The sequence below is a fragment of the Apteryx rowi genome, unplaced genomic scaffold, assembly GCF_003343035.1.
Source record: "Apteryx rowi isolate R43461 unplaced genomic scaffold, aptRow1 scaffold_191, whole genome shotgun sequence".
Classification (NCBI taxonomy): domain Eukaryota; kingdom Metazoa; phylum Chordata; class Aves; order Apterygiformes; family Apterygidae; genus Apteryx; species Apteryx rowi.
In genome coordinates this window covers 421,556-439,144 of record NW_020448208.1, presented here as the reverse complement: position 1 = coordinate 439,144, position 17,589 = coordinate 421,556, and the positions used below count along the sequence as shown (strand labels likewise).

The 17,589-nt window shown below is 39.8% G+C and overlaps 2 protein-coding genes across 2 annotated transcripts; both read left to right on the top strand.

Annotated features, from left to right (window-relative positions):
* The first annotated feature begins 348 nt into the window (after positions 1 to 348).
* SMIM8 (small integral membrane protein 8) lies at positions 349 to 3,390 on the top strand. The gene is made up of 3 exons (XM_026062640.1): positions 349 to 513; positions 1,065 to 1,206; positions 2,711 to 3,390. The coding sequence occupies exons 2-3, from the start codon at positions 1,087 to 1,089 to the stop codon at positions 2,867 to 2,869; spliced, it is 279 nt and encodes a 92-aa protein (XP_025918425.1). The 5' UTR covers positions 349 to 513; positions 1,065 to 1,086; the 3' UTR covers positions 2,870 to 3,390.
* A 3,447-nt stretch (positions 3,391 to 6,837) lies between these two features.
* On the top strand, positions 6,838 to 17,589 carry CUNH6orf163 (chromosome unknown C6orf163 homolog). Its single transcript, XM_026062701.1, has 6 exons — positions 6,838 to 6,999; positions 7,808 to 7,809; positions 9,567 to 9,659; positions 10,222 to 10,329; positions 12,935 to 13,137; positions 14,525 to 17,589. Exons 1-6 carry the CDS (start codon positions 6,852 to 6,854, stop codon positions 14,976 to 14,978), a joined length of 1,008 nt encoding a protein of 335 aa, XP_025918486.1. The 5' UTR covers positions 6,838 to 6,851; the 3' UTR covers positions 14,979 to 17,589.

Genomic DNA, 17,589 nt, shown 5'->3' with positions numbered 1-17,589 from the left:
GGCGGCGGGGGAGCGGGGAAGAGGGCGCCCGGGGAGCGGGGCGGAGCGGGGCGGGGCGTGGGGCGGTGGCGCGTTAACGGTTCCCCGCCCCCCGCCCGCGCAGCCGTTGGTGGCTCTTCGCGGGTCTTGCGCGTTACGCCTCGTTCGGGCCTTCCGCACCGGGCCAAGCTTGTTCCCTGCGAAACTGCCCCCCTCCTCCCAAATGTAAAGCCACGAGTGGCGCCTGGAGGGCAGCGGCAGCCCACAGGGAGCCCCCCAGCGCTACAGCCCCCTGCTCAGGTGGAGGGTTTCTGCCCTTTCCTGTTTTCCCTCAAGCTTGTTGCTGCTTAAGGGCAGGACAAGGGAGTCAGGCTGAACTGCTGGGCATTTACGCTTCATGTGTGGTGGCAGGCTGCCCTAAGCCTGAAGTGCCGTGTGCCCGTGTCGTCCTTTGACTGACCCTGGTGCTGACCTGACCTCCCTGCTGTGCCTAGGGCCTTGTGCAGCAGGGCCCTCTTTCTCATCTGCACCCCAGTAAGCACGGTTAACGAAAGACTTGGTTTGTTCACATTTGTTCAGGTGGCATCTCGTTTGTGTGGGCATCTCTTTTGTGTGATGTGCTCTTTTTGTGTGAAAATGAGATTGACGTTTGGGACAACTATGGGGGCAATGACCACACTACCATGAGGCATGGGCTGCCCTGTCACATCTGAGATTAAAAAAAATAAGAATGTGCTCCGGTACATTTCTTGTGGCATTGTTTGCTCAGCAGTGTAGACTGCTGTTAGGTCCACAGACAGCTTAAGCATCAGCCAAATTCAAGTAAGAAGAACAAGCCCATGATCAGTAGGCTTACATTTGCTCAATAAAGATCTTCATCTCCAAAGGTTCATTTTAGGATGCACAAAATTGAAAAGATTTGAAAACCAGTGTGCTTAAAGTGGAAAAGTTAGATAACACCAAAGGCAATAGTTATTATATACACAAATTCATGCTGGAAGAACAAAAGCTGAGTCAACTCAGATTCACTGAATGTAGTTTGTTTGTTTTAAGAAAATGACCTCTATTTTTCATTTTGTTTTTAGGAAGTATTCAGAATTAATTAAAATGTCTTCCACCAAACCTCCGAATGAAAATGAAACACCCAAAGAGAGAATTCCAGGATTGAGGGGTGTTCGAACAACCACACTCTTCCGAGCTGTGAACCCAGAGCTTTTCATTAAACCTGTAAGAGGCTCATTCAAGAGCAGCTAAATATGCTTAGAGAGACAYGGTTGCTTTAAAGTAATAATCACAATTCAGCGTGCATTATATAACCATCTCCTGTTATGCAAACCACCCAGCAGTGTAACTAAAAATATTTTTGTTTTTTTCCAGTCTGATTGTTAAGTGCCCAGAACATTATATTGTTTATACCCAATTTTTATTCCACCATTATATTGTCTGATTCTTTTGTATCTAATTGAATTACTTTCAGAAAGACTGCTTACAGGCATATTATCCTTCTGATTTGACAGGCTGAGTAATGGCAGTCCTCTTAAATATTTAAAAGGGAACAAATTCTAAAATGCATGTTCTTAATAATAAAGAATGGCATTTTTTGGCAGCTTTTAAATATTTTGGAGAGTTTTCTTTTTCTCTCTGTCCCTCTCTCTTTAATATACCCAAAGTTTTAGGAATCCTTAAAAATTTTGGTGTACTTCCTTGTATCCTTTACAGAACTGCAGCGTGCTTGCTCGCTCATGCTCTGTCTCTGTCTGACTATCTGTCTGTCTGTCTCTCTTTATATATGCATGTATGTACAACTRTTGTCTTGTTTATTAAATGAGTTAATTTAATAGCTGTTAAAAAACAGTTTCATCTTGCTTGATAGCAGGTAGTATAAGTTATTCAGCACGTTTCATTGAACTGAGGCACCTGATTCCATGCTGTTAGAAAACCCACCAGTATTGTTAGCTCTGGCACCAATAGTCTGTTAACATTCATAAGGTGGTAACTCAAAAAGCAAAAAGTTAATAGAAAAATATTGAGGCAATATTTGCCTACTATTTCTGATGCAGAGTTTTTTAAAAATTGTGATGAAGGAGAGTGACATGACAGAGTACTTTAAATAGACTTTTATATAGGATAGCAGTGTGATTTAAACATATCAGCCAATATTCTTTGTTACAATATTTGCTTTTATAATTAAATTGGTGATACTCTGGTTTTATTTACACCTACAGAACTCAGTGGCATCAGCAAGACTGGATCAAATTCTGTGTATATAATAAAAGTAGACTTTGTGACAACAATACATGATCTGTTTCAGAGAAATAAAGTTACTTGGCAGGAGCGTAGTGCATTGTCCCAGTAGTACATGCAGATGAATTTTGTTAGAAGTTTGTAACAGCTACCTGTAGTAATTGATTTTGGCCAGTTCATTCATGCTCAAACAGCATTTGTGACCAGCAAAGGACAGCACGCTGGGCCATATGATGTTCTGTCTCCAGAAAAGGAGAGCCCTCCTTTTCAGAGGGAACTCCTTTTGCTATCACAAAGTCAGGTCTCCCTTCTTGCTGCTTATCAAAGTCATTTGGATCAGTCTACAAAAAAGGCAATGATGATTTTTTCAAATGTCAAAATAGACTACTGTTCACTTTCTAATCTATGACTGAAAAATAAAATGTTTGTGATGAAGGAGAAAAAGTTTTGAGTACAAATGCATACTAATCTTTTTTTTTTTTGACAGAACAAACCTGTGATGGCATTTGGGCTTGTAGGAATTACCCTCTGTGTGGCCTACCTTGGTTATTTGCATGCAACAGTAGAGAATAAAAAGGACCTCTATGAAGCAATTGACAGTGAAGGGTCCAGATATATGCGGAGGAAAACTTCCAAGTGGGACTGAAGAAGGAAGGAAGGAAATCTGCAAATCAATCACAGAGTTTTTCAAGGCAACTACTATTTTTTTCTTTGTCCATTGAAATAATGGATGTCTCTCTTGCCATTTAATCCAATTTAAGTCCCAGTATAAATTTCATGCCTATAAAAATAAATTGTAATTAAGATATATACAAACAGTAAAGTGATTTTAAGAATCGTTGCCTGGGATCTTCACAGCATGTCAGAAGAGACACAATTGACTCTGATGTGCAGACTAGACTGGTAAATGCCCATAGAAATGTATATGATAGTTCAACTCATTCCTCTGATTAAGATGAAAATGAGGGTTTGTCTTTTATTTTTTTTACAGGTGTATTACATGGTCTGTGAAAAGATAAAGTTGATCTCTTGTTCTGTTGAAAGTTGACAATTACAATTTTGCAAGTAAAATATTTTTTAAGATAATGTTAGATCTGATAAAGGAGTTGCTGAAGGATTTTATTTAATGAAGGAAATTGTAAAATACAGACCAAAATGATCCTTGGATTATTCCTTACTATTAYTGGACATCCTTTCTTACTCTTTTAAACTACTTTTTCCCTGACTTCCTGAGGAAATGAGACTTGTGTAATTACTTTATCCATGTATTTATCAGTTGTCTCAGCTCTCATCAAAATGTGTGAACCTTTTATTTAACTTCAGTTGAATTTGAAAAATTTCAAACAAGAATACATCCGAAGAAGTTTTGTTAAAAAATAAATAGCCAGATAGAGGAGAAAAAGTTAAATAAGTGCTCCTGCCAAGAAAAAGTCAGGAAGAACTCAGTCATTGCCTGTCCTTTTTGGCATCAGAGGGCAGACCAGTGAACATACTGGTATCAGCTTGCCAATCAGCGTGTATAACTCCAGGTTAGCCAGCACTTGCATGGTGTTTGTGTCTGGTCAGCAGGACAAAAAATAGAGTGCTGGGGAGGGGGTGGGTATACCAGAGAATAAAAAGTATGGGACCCTGGTGTTATTACAGAGTGCTGCAGCCTAGGGGCATTTTCTGTCTGAATATGAGGAAAAACTTCTTCACTGTGAAGGTGACAGAGCACTGGAACAGGTTGCCCAGAGAGGTTGTGACGTATCCTTCTCTGGAAATACTCAAAACCTGCCTGGACATGATCCTGTCCAATGTGCTCTAGATGACCCTGCTTGAGCAGGGGGATTGGACTAGATGATCTCCAGAGCTCCCTTCCAACCTCAACCATTCTGTGATTCTGTGAAAGTTCTGGGGTGTAATGGATAGTGCCATGAGGGCTAAGCAAAAAAATCTGGGATTTTGAAAGAGAAAAGGTATAAGTAGGAGGAAACTCAAATTCGTAAGAAGTCAAGCGTTGTTAATTCCTGTGCTCGTGTAACATTTTGTTTCTAAGTTGCATTTCAAAAACTACATTTCTCTATATTGCGAAGTACATTATATAACATTAATTTATTATAAGTCACTGAACTCAAAATAAATTAAAGATGGAAAGTCTAAAATCATCAGGTTCTTAGGGACACAGAGGGAAAAGAATTCATCAAAATGAGCAAGCTCAGTCTCTGCACGTGGGTTGGAGGTGACCCCTTGGCTGTGGGCATGGCAGGGGGCAATTGGATGTTGTGGCATTTACTTAGGGCATGAGGTGGTCCGCACTTGAGCCTTCCGGCTTCACTTTGCCTTGAGCAAACCATGCAGGTGGGTACTTTCCTGTTCCAGCACTGGGGCCTTATCCTATGAGTGAGCATTTCCAGCTGTTTCTGTGTGTCCACCATTTCCTAGACGGTACCCCAACAGCCAAACTCCAAAACACGTGGTGAGAGGGCGCATACCAGGCTGTGCTCTTTTTTCCACCAAAGACCCTGCAACATTCTAGTTGCATTTTTCTGTTCACCTCCTCATATTTACACCTCCATTAAATGCCCCCAAGAAGTTGAACAACCTCTTTATTAACCTGCTTCTGGCCACGGTGGCTTTCTGTCAAGCCCAAGAAGGAAGAACGTGTGAAGGGCATCTGCTCTGCAGCTCTAGGAATTGTTTGGGTTTTTGTTATCAAGAGGATGAAAAAGGTGGCTTTGGAATGACTGCCTTAAGGGACAGTAATTGCTCAATGGGATTTCTCTGCATGTCCCTCTAAATCCTGTGTTTTGAACCTGTGATTTTCTTCCTGTCCATGTTTTATAATTACCTGTACCCAAAATTCAGCTGGGCTTTGGTTTGGCCACCTTCCCCTTGAGAAGGGAAGTGAGCTTTGATGGAGCTATATCAAATAGTAGCATCTTCACAGCCTTTAAAGCATATTCCCCTCTGTGAGCCTAGGTGCCTCACAACAGCAAGGTCTTGGGGCAAATCTAAAAGCTTGCAAGAGACTGCCTTTGGAAAGGTGAAAGAATTCTCAGGTTAATTAATAAAATACTCACAATCATCAGATGCTCTGTTTATCCTATAGGATATATTTTGTTTCATAGGATATGAAGGATCTTCAGAATTAATCTTTTCTTTTAAAAAGGGTTATGCAGGATTTTAGCTCCATATTCTTCAGTTTATTAAAATGCATTAACTTCTATGTTTGCATGGACTTGACTAAATGATGCCAAAAACAGTGCTACATGCAGGTATTTTAACCTGTTTTTCATGGAGTTCTTTTAATAAATGCATTGATCCTGATACAAGCAGATGCTTCAAAATGAGCAAGCCCAATCAGTCATTTTCACATATTTGGGAATACTGTGGGGTTTGGGTTTTTAAATGTTGAGTTTTGTTTTGTGAAGTGAATATGGATCTGGAAGTTACTGGGAAAAAAAGGGGAAGGGAAGGAGAAAGGTCTAGAACTAATCTGGGCAGAGTCTAGGTGATGCACATACCAATGGGACTTCATAAAAAAGGTGTCTGAGATGGGACCTGTTATCCGTTGAATAGAGTAATGTCTCATTGACCAGGCTAATCCAGAACAGTCCTGACTGAAGGAAGAGTGAATGTTTACACTTGTTCTTATTTTTAAGATTCTCCATATTTATTTGTGGGAACTGCTGCACAGGTAGCTCTTTTAATACTACAGAAATTATCTATAAAAAGATTATTCTCAAATATAATACAAGTACAAATGCAGAGAAGAATGTAGTAAATTAATGGACACAAGTACTAATACTGGAATTTGTACTTTTAAGTACCTGATTTTATATACATAAAAACCGTGTATTGAGATTAAAGCAGAAATCCCCACCCAAACAAAACTATGTCAATAACAAAACTTGTTCATTGGACTCTGGAAGCAGAGCTCCCCTTATGCATACAGAGGATAAGCAAACAACACCAATACAATTTATTTTATCCTGTTTCTCTCAATTTCATTTTCAATATAGTAATAAATGCTTATGATGGATGATAGCTGGCTTGACAGAAACTGTAAGTCAAAATGATTTCCTGGGCAGGGACTTTTTTCAGTTTTTTGCCAATTCCTCATTATCTGTGCTGGCATACACGTCTTTACCAACAACAGCAACAAAATGCTGTGATTCAAATATCTGAAACAGTAGCTATTGCCCTGTACTTAAAATCTCCATCGACTACATGCCTTGAATAGGAATTATTGACATTCAGCAAAAAAATGCAATAAAAGCCCAAAGCCTGCTGCGATGCTGCTTACCTCTATTATCGTTGAAAGTTCTTTGTGAGCAAAGCTAGTCCTGCCTAGTAACAGTTGCCATGTAGGAAGTTGTACTAARGCTGAAAGGGGTCAGTTTATACAAACCTCCCTCATCATCTGCCTACAGCATGTGACTGAGCTGTCAGCATGTGTGAATCTTAATCCAAAGGCAAACGTTTTAGATAACATGGTAAAAAATGATTAATGATTTTTCTCTCTGCACTGGCTTGCATGTTTTCTGTAGCAACAATAAGCAGTTTGCCTGCAAGCAAGAGGTCTATCCAGAATATAGCTCTGACATTTTAGTAACTGTGTTACAGAAAAAGACTAGAATACCACAATGATTAGAAATCCAGATTTCGACTCCTTTGTTTGCTGTGCTTTCTGTTCAAAAATAATATCACCACCACCTTCCCCTGCTACTTTTGATCGGATTCGGGAGTATAAGCCTTTCAAAATATGGTATTACACTCATCAGGATATACTAGGTAAGTTTCTGAAATCCTTTCCTTGCAAATTGAGATTTAGGAATACTCAAAAGGCTGCTATATCCCTTTGTTTTTGAGGGTCATGAAAGCATTCACATTTTGGTAAGAAAGAACTGCACTTGCCTTCTGAATATTAACAAATCCTGCACATTCAGTGGGGGAACAGGGCCAGCTATCCTACGGCACATGAAGGCATTCAGATTTGCATGTGCTGAAGCACAAAAGAGAATTAGCCTTAAGAACATTAGCAAATGTTTTCTAAGGCTCATGTAGATTGCCAAGAACTAGACTGGACTAAAATTTATGAGCATCATCCCCTCATCCTGCAGCAGGACCCAGCTGGGATACTTCATCCTGGATCCTACCCTCTCCTATCTGATCCTGGCCAGTGACCTTATCTTGAAATTCTGTCAGGGCCTGGTACAAATCTATTTAAGTCAACAGAGTTTTCCTTTGGTATCAGGAGCCTTGATATCAAGAAAGTAAGTTTTTCTTTCTATGTTAGTTTAAGCACAGTTACCATCTCAAGTCTCTGTGTTACAGCTGTGTTGAGCATAACTTTAAAAAAAAAAAATTAAACATAGTTAGTACCATCATTGTGGGAAAAGGCTAAACAAACAGCTGACAAACTGCTCTGAAGAGTGATTTGACATACTGATATAAACACTCTGCAAAGCTGAGGTTTGTTTTTTCTAGTATACCACAGTTGTAACTTAAATGATGAAGGAAAACATATGGTAGCATTCATATGTTTGAGGATCTAGCTAGAGTATGAAGTAATTTTATATGCTATGCCTAATTATCATAGAGGTTGCTGATCAGCAGTATGAAGTTCTGTTGAAATCGCACTGTGCATTTTAATTAATGCTCACTGCAAGAGGGGTGTGTTTGGTTCCTATTTTAAACAATATCAAGGCTATTGAAAGCACAGTAACAGGATGAATGCTGTGTGCATCTCATAACACAAGGCCTCAGGACTTTGTTGATATAAACAATGTAAAACACATTCAGAAGGCCTTAGAAAGCCTCCCTTTAAATTATTTTCTCTTTACTTAATATAATGGACTGGGGACAAGCTTACTCAATCAGGGCACAAAATGTTTGTGGTTAAGATTTATGCACAGTGGACTTCTGTTTATTTTGCTTATTTAAATCAGTTCACCCCTTTGTCTCATCCTGCTATCCCTTCCCAGGTACTTCATTCAGGTTAGCTCCATGAAAGGACTTTGTCCTCCTATGTGGAGTAGGAAGAAGCCTGGAGTGAAAGAATGGGACTTAATCCTCCAGTTGCTATTTCAAGTTAGTTCTCTTGTGGTTGTATTCCTTTTGCATTTTTCTAATAACACAGAGTGAGAATACATGACTCCTCAGTCCTACAGGGAATAATTAAGGATCTGAAGCAGTGCTCAGGCTAGGCAGGAAGCCACTGGGTAGGAAAGGTAAGGGGAAAGATCTGAAATTCCACTCTTTTGTGGGGTTTTTAAGCTGTAGAAAGGTATCTCTGTCCACGTCTCTCTGCAGTGGCTTCTCCTCTTCTGGGCCACCCCTGGTGCGAAGGCCATTCAAACACCTCAGCAGGGCAATCTATTTACTTTCACAGCATTTCCACAGGAAGAGATGGTGCCACCAGGATTTTTTTTCAACTGCATCCACATTGCTAATGGCATCTGCTCCAGGGAGCAACCCCTGGCCGAGGCCCCATGGCACGGCATGGCTCACTGCCACACTGCTTCGGCCCCTCTTTTTGGAAGGGAATAGCTGCACTCCTGTCATGCCGGCCTGGGCCTTTCTTGGGCCCCAGACAGTCCACAGCAGGCCAGAGACCAGGGAACTGTTTTTTATGTGTATGTTCTCCTCCAAATACCTATTATATTCTGCCTTAGCCACCTGAGAATATTTGTTGTGTGCCCCAAAAGTGGCATGAAAGCATCTAGGGGTATCTTGGGGCAAGAGACCTTGCTGAAAGCCTTGGAAGGCTGTAGGGCCCAGGGAGCCAAAGGTGGCCCTCTCTCACCCATAGCGTCTTAAGGGGAGCAAAGTATTCCCAGAGCTGCAGTGGGGTGCAGTCACAGGCAGAACTGGACAAATCATTCCCAAGAAAGCTCAGAAGTGGCCTATTGCTTGTGCAGTGTGGATGACCAAGGGGATGAGGAGTCGGGAGTGACACCCATAATGCCCTATTTTTCAACCTTGCCCAGAAGGTGAGAGACCTGGGTTCAGTACCTTCTTCAGCTTTGAAGGTTCAAATTTGCACCTTACAGAAGAGAATTTAATTACTCTTAAGTYCTGTACCAGACACCTGAGTCTTTCCATGGATCCCACCCTAACTCCATGGATAGGGCCCTTTTTTAAAGCCTGACATGTACCATTACATTTATGGAACTGCATAAGCAATAATATTTATGTGTACCTATATGTAAATATAAGTAAAGTAAGGATGCATACTTGTTTAGCTTTTTGGTTTTTAATTTAGCGATGGAACTAAGCAAAGGAGTCAGGAGACTGTTACAATTTTCTGCATTCTAGTTGTTTGCTGTGCATGATCCATTTATGTTGATTGTACGGAGATTGGAGCAAGCATTCAACAAGAACTACATAATAAGAAGGAAGCAGAGATACAAGAGCGTATTGAAAAAATGAAAGCTGAACTTTGGTCACAGGTAAATTAAATTACACTACTGTCATTTAAATGATGATGATTCTTTGGAATATTCATTGTAGCATAAAGAGGGGATAAAGAACTTTGAGGTTATTGCTATGGAGCTGCTATTAATTTCAGCTTATCCTTTATTCATAGATTTGTATGTGCACAGATTTCCCCAGTTTCTGATATCAACAAAGCATACTTTGAATTAATAACAAATTTTATATCTGTTCAGAAAATGGCCTCTAAAGCACACAAAAGTTAACAGCTGGTAAAGCTGTTCCACACAGTGCTCTGTAAGATTCTGAAACTGCCCTTTATATTACGTATACAAACAGTGGTTACAACTGTGGCAGCTCAGTGCTATTGTGTGACCACATTTTACATTTTAACAGGAATCACTGTAATAATATTGTCAAATGGGCCAAAAAGCATTTGGTCCTCTGCATTTAAATTTAACTTGCTCTGATTTTTAAATGGAAAACAGAAGAACTATTGGATACATAACCTTTGCTTCATCTTAATAGTATGTTAGTAGAATGTTAGCAACTATATTCAAATAATTACTTGTTTTAAAGGCCGATACGCACACAGAAGATGCAGTGGAGAAAGCTCTTAAAGAGGCAGCAGCTAACCACAATGCATTTGTTCAAGACCTTAAACAAAAACATGGAAAGGAATTAAGGGTATGAATTAGTTTGCTCTCATTACTGTGGAAATAGCCAGCATGACAGAATTATCTTTTCAACAATCCAGATTGTCATCTTTAAAAATATATATTTTTTTATGTTTGCACATAACCATGTTCTTCATTCATCTGGGATTTGAACTCTAGTATCAGGTGAAGCAGATGGCCTGAAAAATTTACACCAGTGGGTTTTTTCCTTGTGCCAGATAGGATGTGACCTTGATCTACCTAGTTTTCTAATTCGCTTTCAGAATGTTTCACATTTTCTTATTGAATGAAATTTGGTTACATTTTGGAAAATTCACCGTAAAGCCTTAATTCAGCCAGCCACTTAACCTGATTAAGTGCATTTCTTAAGGACAGTTAAATATATGGGCTTAACTTTAAATTTGTTCTCAAGTTTCATGTACATCAAAGCTAGGCAGATGTTTAACTGATTTGTGGAACCTGAAGCCTGAATGGGATGGAGTTGAAGGAAAAATGCCAACATACACATATTTCTAAATTAAGCACATCAACTTTATCTTTTTATTTCTATGTATACTCAGCACATGCTTTACATGGCTGTTTGAATATCTGAGAAAAGACTCAAAGACACATACAAAGAGAAAGGAAGGTAACTGCATTCTGGAACTGAACCTTCTTGCTTTCTGCACTATTTCACAGGTTTTTTTAGCACTACAGCATCTGAGCAGTCTTCAGTCAGGCATTAAGCAGTACGTCTAACACCTGTCATCTTTAGTCTTGCAGCCTCCCACCAGAGTTTGAAGTGCACACAGAGAATTGCTGGAGTGTTTTGCTTTGGAATTTTATTTTATACAAGTTCCTAAATAGCTATCTGTTTATACTGCCAAACAGTCAAAGCAATGTGCTTGGCATTTCAAGAGAAAAAGCAGTGAGGTTTACAGTCGTCTTAAGTTTCTGGCAGAGTCCATTCCATTATATGGAGCTGTTTTCCAAGAAAGCTCTGTCTTTTGCTGTCATAGCATCTGCCGAGGATAGTTGGTAGAACATAATTCCTCTTGTTTAACCATTGGATTACTTGCCATAAGCCTGTTATATATTTCTGTAGACCTCACTGCTCAGGATTTAGACACACACTATTTATACAGATCAAATTAGCTCTAGTAACTGAGGACAAAAGAACAGATAYGAAATTCAGCAGCTGAAACAAAAGAAAAAGCAGATATAACTAAAGTAGTTACAAGATGTTTCAGGTTTGGCAGTTTGTGTTTCTTGAAGTTCATTTAAGAAATTTGCTAACAGTGAGCTAACTGCTTGTAGTTTAATCACTGAGCAAGTGATTAAAGTGTTTTCACTTGTAGGCTAGATCAGAGACAAGTGCTTTCAGCAGATAGCCTCAGGAATGGCTTTTTGCAGCAATGCTGATGTGGCTGTTCCACCACTACTAATGGTCAAAGGGTTTTCACCTTCTGGTAGGCAGCTCCTATTTTTTGCCACTCCACTTGTCAGCTTTAAGCAAACTACCAGTATCTACAGAACTTCAGAATACAGGGCTTGTTGGTGGGTATACAAAAGATTTACAGCAGACCTCATGTAACTCTGCTTGTCCTGTATGAGAAAACCCACAAAGATCTAAGCAGCTGGAGCTTTCCCAATAAAATCTTGCCACTTCCATGGAAGATGTGCTTGGCACGGGTCTTGGAAAGAACCGTGAATAGTGGCAAAGTAGCCTAGATCACTGGGCAGCAAGCTAAGAGGGTTGGATTGCTTTGCTGGAAGATAAGGCTTTGCATGGATTTGACATGGCCTACAATGGGAACAGAGGTATACTGTGATATACTGAGTTTTCTGATAACCCACAGATGTATATGTCCATCCAGACCACTTAAGATTAGTGTTGTCACATCTTCGCTTACAAACCCTATCAATATCTTGCTGACAAACATATTAAGGACATGTTCTCTTATCCATCTCACTCTAAAACCATGTCACCAAGCATTGGAACCTGTGAGGAGAAAGGTGCAACTATATCAGGGAACTTTTTGTGCCTGTGTAGAAAACATGGATGATGTGCAATGCTGTTTTTAAGGTCAGAGCAGGGAGGTTAGTGTCTTGTCTGCTGGACACCAAAGATGCAGAAAAGCCTCAAGTAATGCAAAGCAAGGCCTATGCACAAAGGCCTTATGCAGTCATTTAATGGGATTAGTGGTGTGGAGGACCATGTGGAAGCAGAAAGGATGCAACTAAGAAGCTTGGGGAAAGCATGGTACTAAAATTGCTGTTTTCACTACCAGAACTGGCATCATGCAATCACAAAGATACTAGAGTTCTTACAGGCATTTTAAAAATAGTTTTAAAATTTTATTTGGAACATACAAAGGACAGTGTGTTAATTACTGTGGATATCCCCATACAAAATTCCCAGTTGATGACATCAGTCACCTCTGTTATGTTACGATACTGAGCTGCTGACTATGTTCTGGCCACTCTTAATCTAAGACCCTAAAATAAGACACTGTAATTGCCCTTAATATATTGTTGAAGTCTATTGTTCTGCTGGCCTTTGCCAGGGATTGTTTAAAGACAACTGAAGAGTAAGTTGTTACCGCTCTTTACATCTACTTTTAACACTGCTCAAGGAAGCAGTGAGGAAGGCAAAGACAGAGATGCAGCAGTCCATGGCGGATGAGCAGAAGAGAGAAGTTGAAGCTGTAGAGCAGCGCATGGCTCACAGGCTTCAGCGTGCCCTCCTGGAGTGTGCCCACAAGAAGGTGCAAGCCATAGCTGAAGCCAGGAGGCAGGAGAGGGAAGCGCCACTGAACGAAACAGCCAGGCAGCAAAGGTGCTCTGAATGTTTCCTATGACTTGGCTTGTAAACATATTGTGCTAATGAAAACCACCAGACTTGCACAGCAGCATTGATCAGGGGCTGGTCTTCTAGGAAAAGATGGATAGACTCTTTAGAAAAACTGGTTTTTGAAATATAAAGTGATCAGCAAGAGTTCCAGGCTCCCTCTCTCACTGACTCCACATGTAGAAGTAAAACATATTTTGTTCCTAAATGCCAATATCACAAATCTAACCAAGGATCCAAAAGTTTTATTTTTTATGGCTGATTTACTGTATTCAGAAATAAAGATCTCATGAGCTTATTGTGCCCTTCGTGACATTTATGCAAAACCTAAAGAAATGTGTTTATATGGAGAACTGGAGGATGGGGGAGAATCTAGTTATATAAAGCTTTGTTAATTAAACAGCTTTGATTTCATAAAAATCACACACCCTTCTTCCTTAAGAGTAGAACACATTTTATTTTTGACAGTACAGCTAGCAAAATAAGACTGTAGTGTCACAATGAAAAGATTGATTCTTCAGGAATGTTCCTGATTGTTTGTTTTTTTTTCTGAACAGAGTCACACTTCAGTTTTGATCCATTACRTACCTTCATTTTTACTATTAAAACATACCCTTTCTGACAGAGATAAATCACATTCCACATAAACTTAGCCGGTCTCCTTAGCTTCTCCTGTTAGCAGAGTTCTGCAAAAAATAACACTTTGCCAGCAAAGTGGAGAGAACAGTGACAGAGGGCAGAGATTGTCTTCTCTACATTGAACTATTTGTCTCAGTAGCCTTAATGGATGCCTAATACATCATTCTTTACTTGTCTCTGAGCCAAATCTGGTAAACAATACCCATAATGTTTGGGCTATATAACATAAACTATATGTTTTATTAATGACCTGCTACACAAAGATGTTCTCAGTACAACTTAAAATTACAGATTTGTCTGTAATCCAGAAATCAGTACTTAGATTTCAATTCAAGACAGCGTTTTTACTTGGTGCAGAATTGTTCAAAGTCTATTTGAACTTAAGTGAGTACTTAATAGCTTGCTCAAAGAGAGGCCTGAATGAAGAGTGAAAAACTAATCCTTTACATTACATTTTTTCATTCAGAAGCAAGCATCATTAAAATATCATCATGGAGAAACATGCAGAAATGAAATCTTTTGCAACTGGATACCCAGCTATCTTTTTCTATGTCATTGGTAGCCTTCTATGCTATTTAATTTCTGTGGTCTTACAGCAAGTTCTGATTTCATGTATATTGGTAGTTGAATAAGAAAAGTTTTTACAATAACCTGAATAGACTTGAATTTTTTTTTTAATAATATTTGCTAACAGGTGTTCCCCACAAATCTGTTTTTCTTTTTCTTTTGAAAACAGAAGGCATTCAGACCAACTCAAAGAAGCGGGTATTCTAGCTGAGGAACTATGTCATAAGAATATAGAGCAATTAAAGAAAGAAAAAAGTCAGGAGATGAATATTGCCCTGGGTATCATACAAAGAAAGAATCAGTGTGAAACTGAAAAACAGCTCAGAGAAGCAGAGACCCTACATCATCAAGAGCTGGAAAAAGTGATGATTACTCTGGAAGCAGCAGAAGACCAGGTGAAGACTCTCATCCAAAAACTGGAAAAGATGACAGCTTGGAAGGACAGCCTGGAAACTGAAATACAAGCAACAAGACAAGCTTTTCAAAAGTATATTGATGCCACATTTCCTAACCTGTCTCCAGGACAAGCAGATTTTATTCTGCCACTCAGAAAAGCATTTCAACAGAAGGACACCCCAAAAGAAGCAGAGAGTGACAAAGAATATAAGAGAGCTGGTACTTGAAGCGCAATATTCACTGCAAAGGTTAACTAGAATTACAAATAGGTAATGCTGAAAAAATAAATTCATTTCTGTTCACTGAATTATATGCCTGTGGTTAGAAAGAGACAGAGAAAAATAATCACTGCTATATTAAATAATTAAATGATGAGCCATGCTTAGAAATTATCCATTAATCTTTCTCTTACAAATGCTAGGGCAGAGATTGGAACATATAGCACTTGAAGAGGATCCCATTCTTGAACCCTTCTTTCCTGAGGAGGGTTCAGAAAATCTGTCTCACAGTGAAGCATCAGTGCCTGGACTGTAAGGACTGTTGGCTGTGCCCCTGGATACTCCAGTATGCAGTTAGATACACAGGCTCTAAACACCTCTGACTTGGGTTCTGAGGCTTACAGGGTAGTAAGATTTTATTCAATGCCATTTTAATGAAAAACGCTAATTTTTTCTCAGCCTATTCATGTCTGGTCATTTGGAGGTGTAATAACTGCTTGTGCCAGTTCACTATGAGAATTTTCAAGAACAAACAGAAAGGATAATGGATAACTTTGTTCTTATCTGATAATTTTCTGTGATTAATCATACAAGATAACCCAGCCTATGCTTCTTTTAGAAACTGTAGTCCATTCAAGTGGATTATTACATAACTTTTGAACTGTTACTTAGAGCAAAATGAGATAGAACAGGTCTGGAACTGGCCTCAAGAAGGAAAAGACAGAACTATGACTGACAGTCATAGTCTTAAAAAAATATTATTATAAAGAAGGCAAAGATAAATTTTCCATTCACCCTCTTTTGTCCAAATTTGAAACATCAATGTTGCATTAACTTATTTTTTCTGATGCTTTTCTTCCTTCCAGTTTTTAAATTAAATAAAATTTCTAATCAGAGCACGTAAGATTTTCTAGCAGGGTTCTCCAAATCTCCAGAGTGCTGTGGATATTTTACATTATCAACAGTTCTAAAGCAGTTTATGTTTATGCATGTGAAGTCTTCTACCATTAAAAATAAGGTTCAACAATAAGGGCCAGACAGAAAAATAGGTCTGTCTACAGGCAGGAAAAAGAATTTTGTCAAGTCACTATTTCTACGCTGATACGTACAATCTGCAGCTTGAAAGTTGAGCTGTCTTTGAGAAATAATTTCAGGGCCATATGTAGTATTTGTGGAATAGGAAACAGGGAATCAACTGTTCCCTAACAGGATTTTTTATTCAATGTTTTGTCTGGAAACAGAAAGAGCTGAGTGTTAGGTGACCAAATCTAGATTTCTGCAGATCTTTAGCAGTCTTGGGAGATCCATGTAGGATTTAGCCAACCTCCAGCAAGCACCTGAGTCCAGTAGCCTCAGGAAAATGCAATGCTGGACCCACCACCTGTACTCACTAGAGGAGGTGGCCTTGGCCAGCTGCAATTTGAAACAGGCAGTGAGGGCAGTGCTGGTCTCCTCCCCCAGCGACAGCGTCACACCCAGGCAGGACATGACCACCTCCAGGACATCCTGGGGACATCTCACCAGGAGCAATTAGAGGCTTTGGGGGTGGGAAAGAGCAGTAAGGGGAAACACAGAACAAGAGACCTTTGCAGGGAGCACTGTCCCCTCTAGAGACCACAGGGAAAGCTCCATAGGCTGGGCTTTGATTCTATAACATCTGCATGGGGGATTTTCACATCCCAGTGCTGTCTCACAGTCCCTTCCCTAGGCTGCTTGGGGGCCAAAGCATTGTCCTCTCGAGTAAAGGGTTACTGCTGCCTAACTCCAGGCGTTTCCCTTGTGCTGACTCCAGCTACTTTCTGCCCTGACACCATCAGCTTGCAAGGCTGTTGCGTGCCTTCCTGATTTCAGACTGGCTGGCCCCAAAAGTGCTCCTCATRCTCTATGGTGCCAAGGTTTTCCCCTCCCAGTGAGTGGAGAGCATCTCATGATACTTTGCTCCTCGCTGGCTGGAGGATACAGCTGGGCCTGCATCTTCCAGAGCAATGAGAGTTTGGCCATATGTTTGCTTCAAGCAAGATCTTTTGGGTTCTTAGATGCTGAGCTGCTGCTGCTTCCCCAGGTCCATTAGTTCTGAAAGCAAGGTACATGCTCTGAAATCACATCTTGCTTGAGGGACACCTTCTAGGCAAAAAGTGTGTGCCAGCAAGGCTGCAAAACAACTTTCCTGTGGGACAACTCAAGTTTATCTATTCATACGTGCTTGAAGCCTGGGCTGCTTCAGACTATTCCCTAGTGGCAATATTGGATCTGAGATTCAGCCTGCCTAAATGTCTGATTTGCCTTCATTGTGTAATGCTTTTTTTTTTTTAATAGTATTTTGCTTAATATTTTCTAAAGCACATTTGTTACTTGTTAATATGAAAACACTGTATAACATTTTGAGTATGAGCTCAGGGGTGTAAAGGAGCTTGTCTTTCCCTTTACTGTAGGTCATATAAAGTCTAACATGTTAAAGGAAACTGTCTGTATGCATCTTGTTTAGAGGAACTTTTAAAAGTGTAATCTGTGCAATCTGTTTTCCTCATGCTTGAAAAAATCCAGAAAACAAAAAGTGAAAACCATCTCATAGAGATCCATCACTCTACGAAACTAAGAAYGGAAGACAAGTGAAGTCACA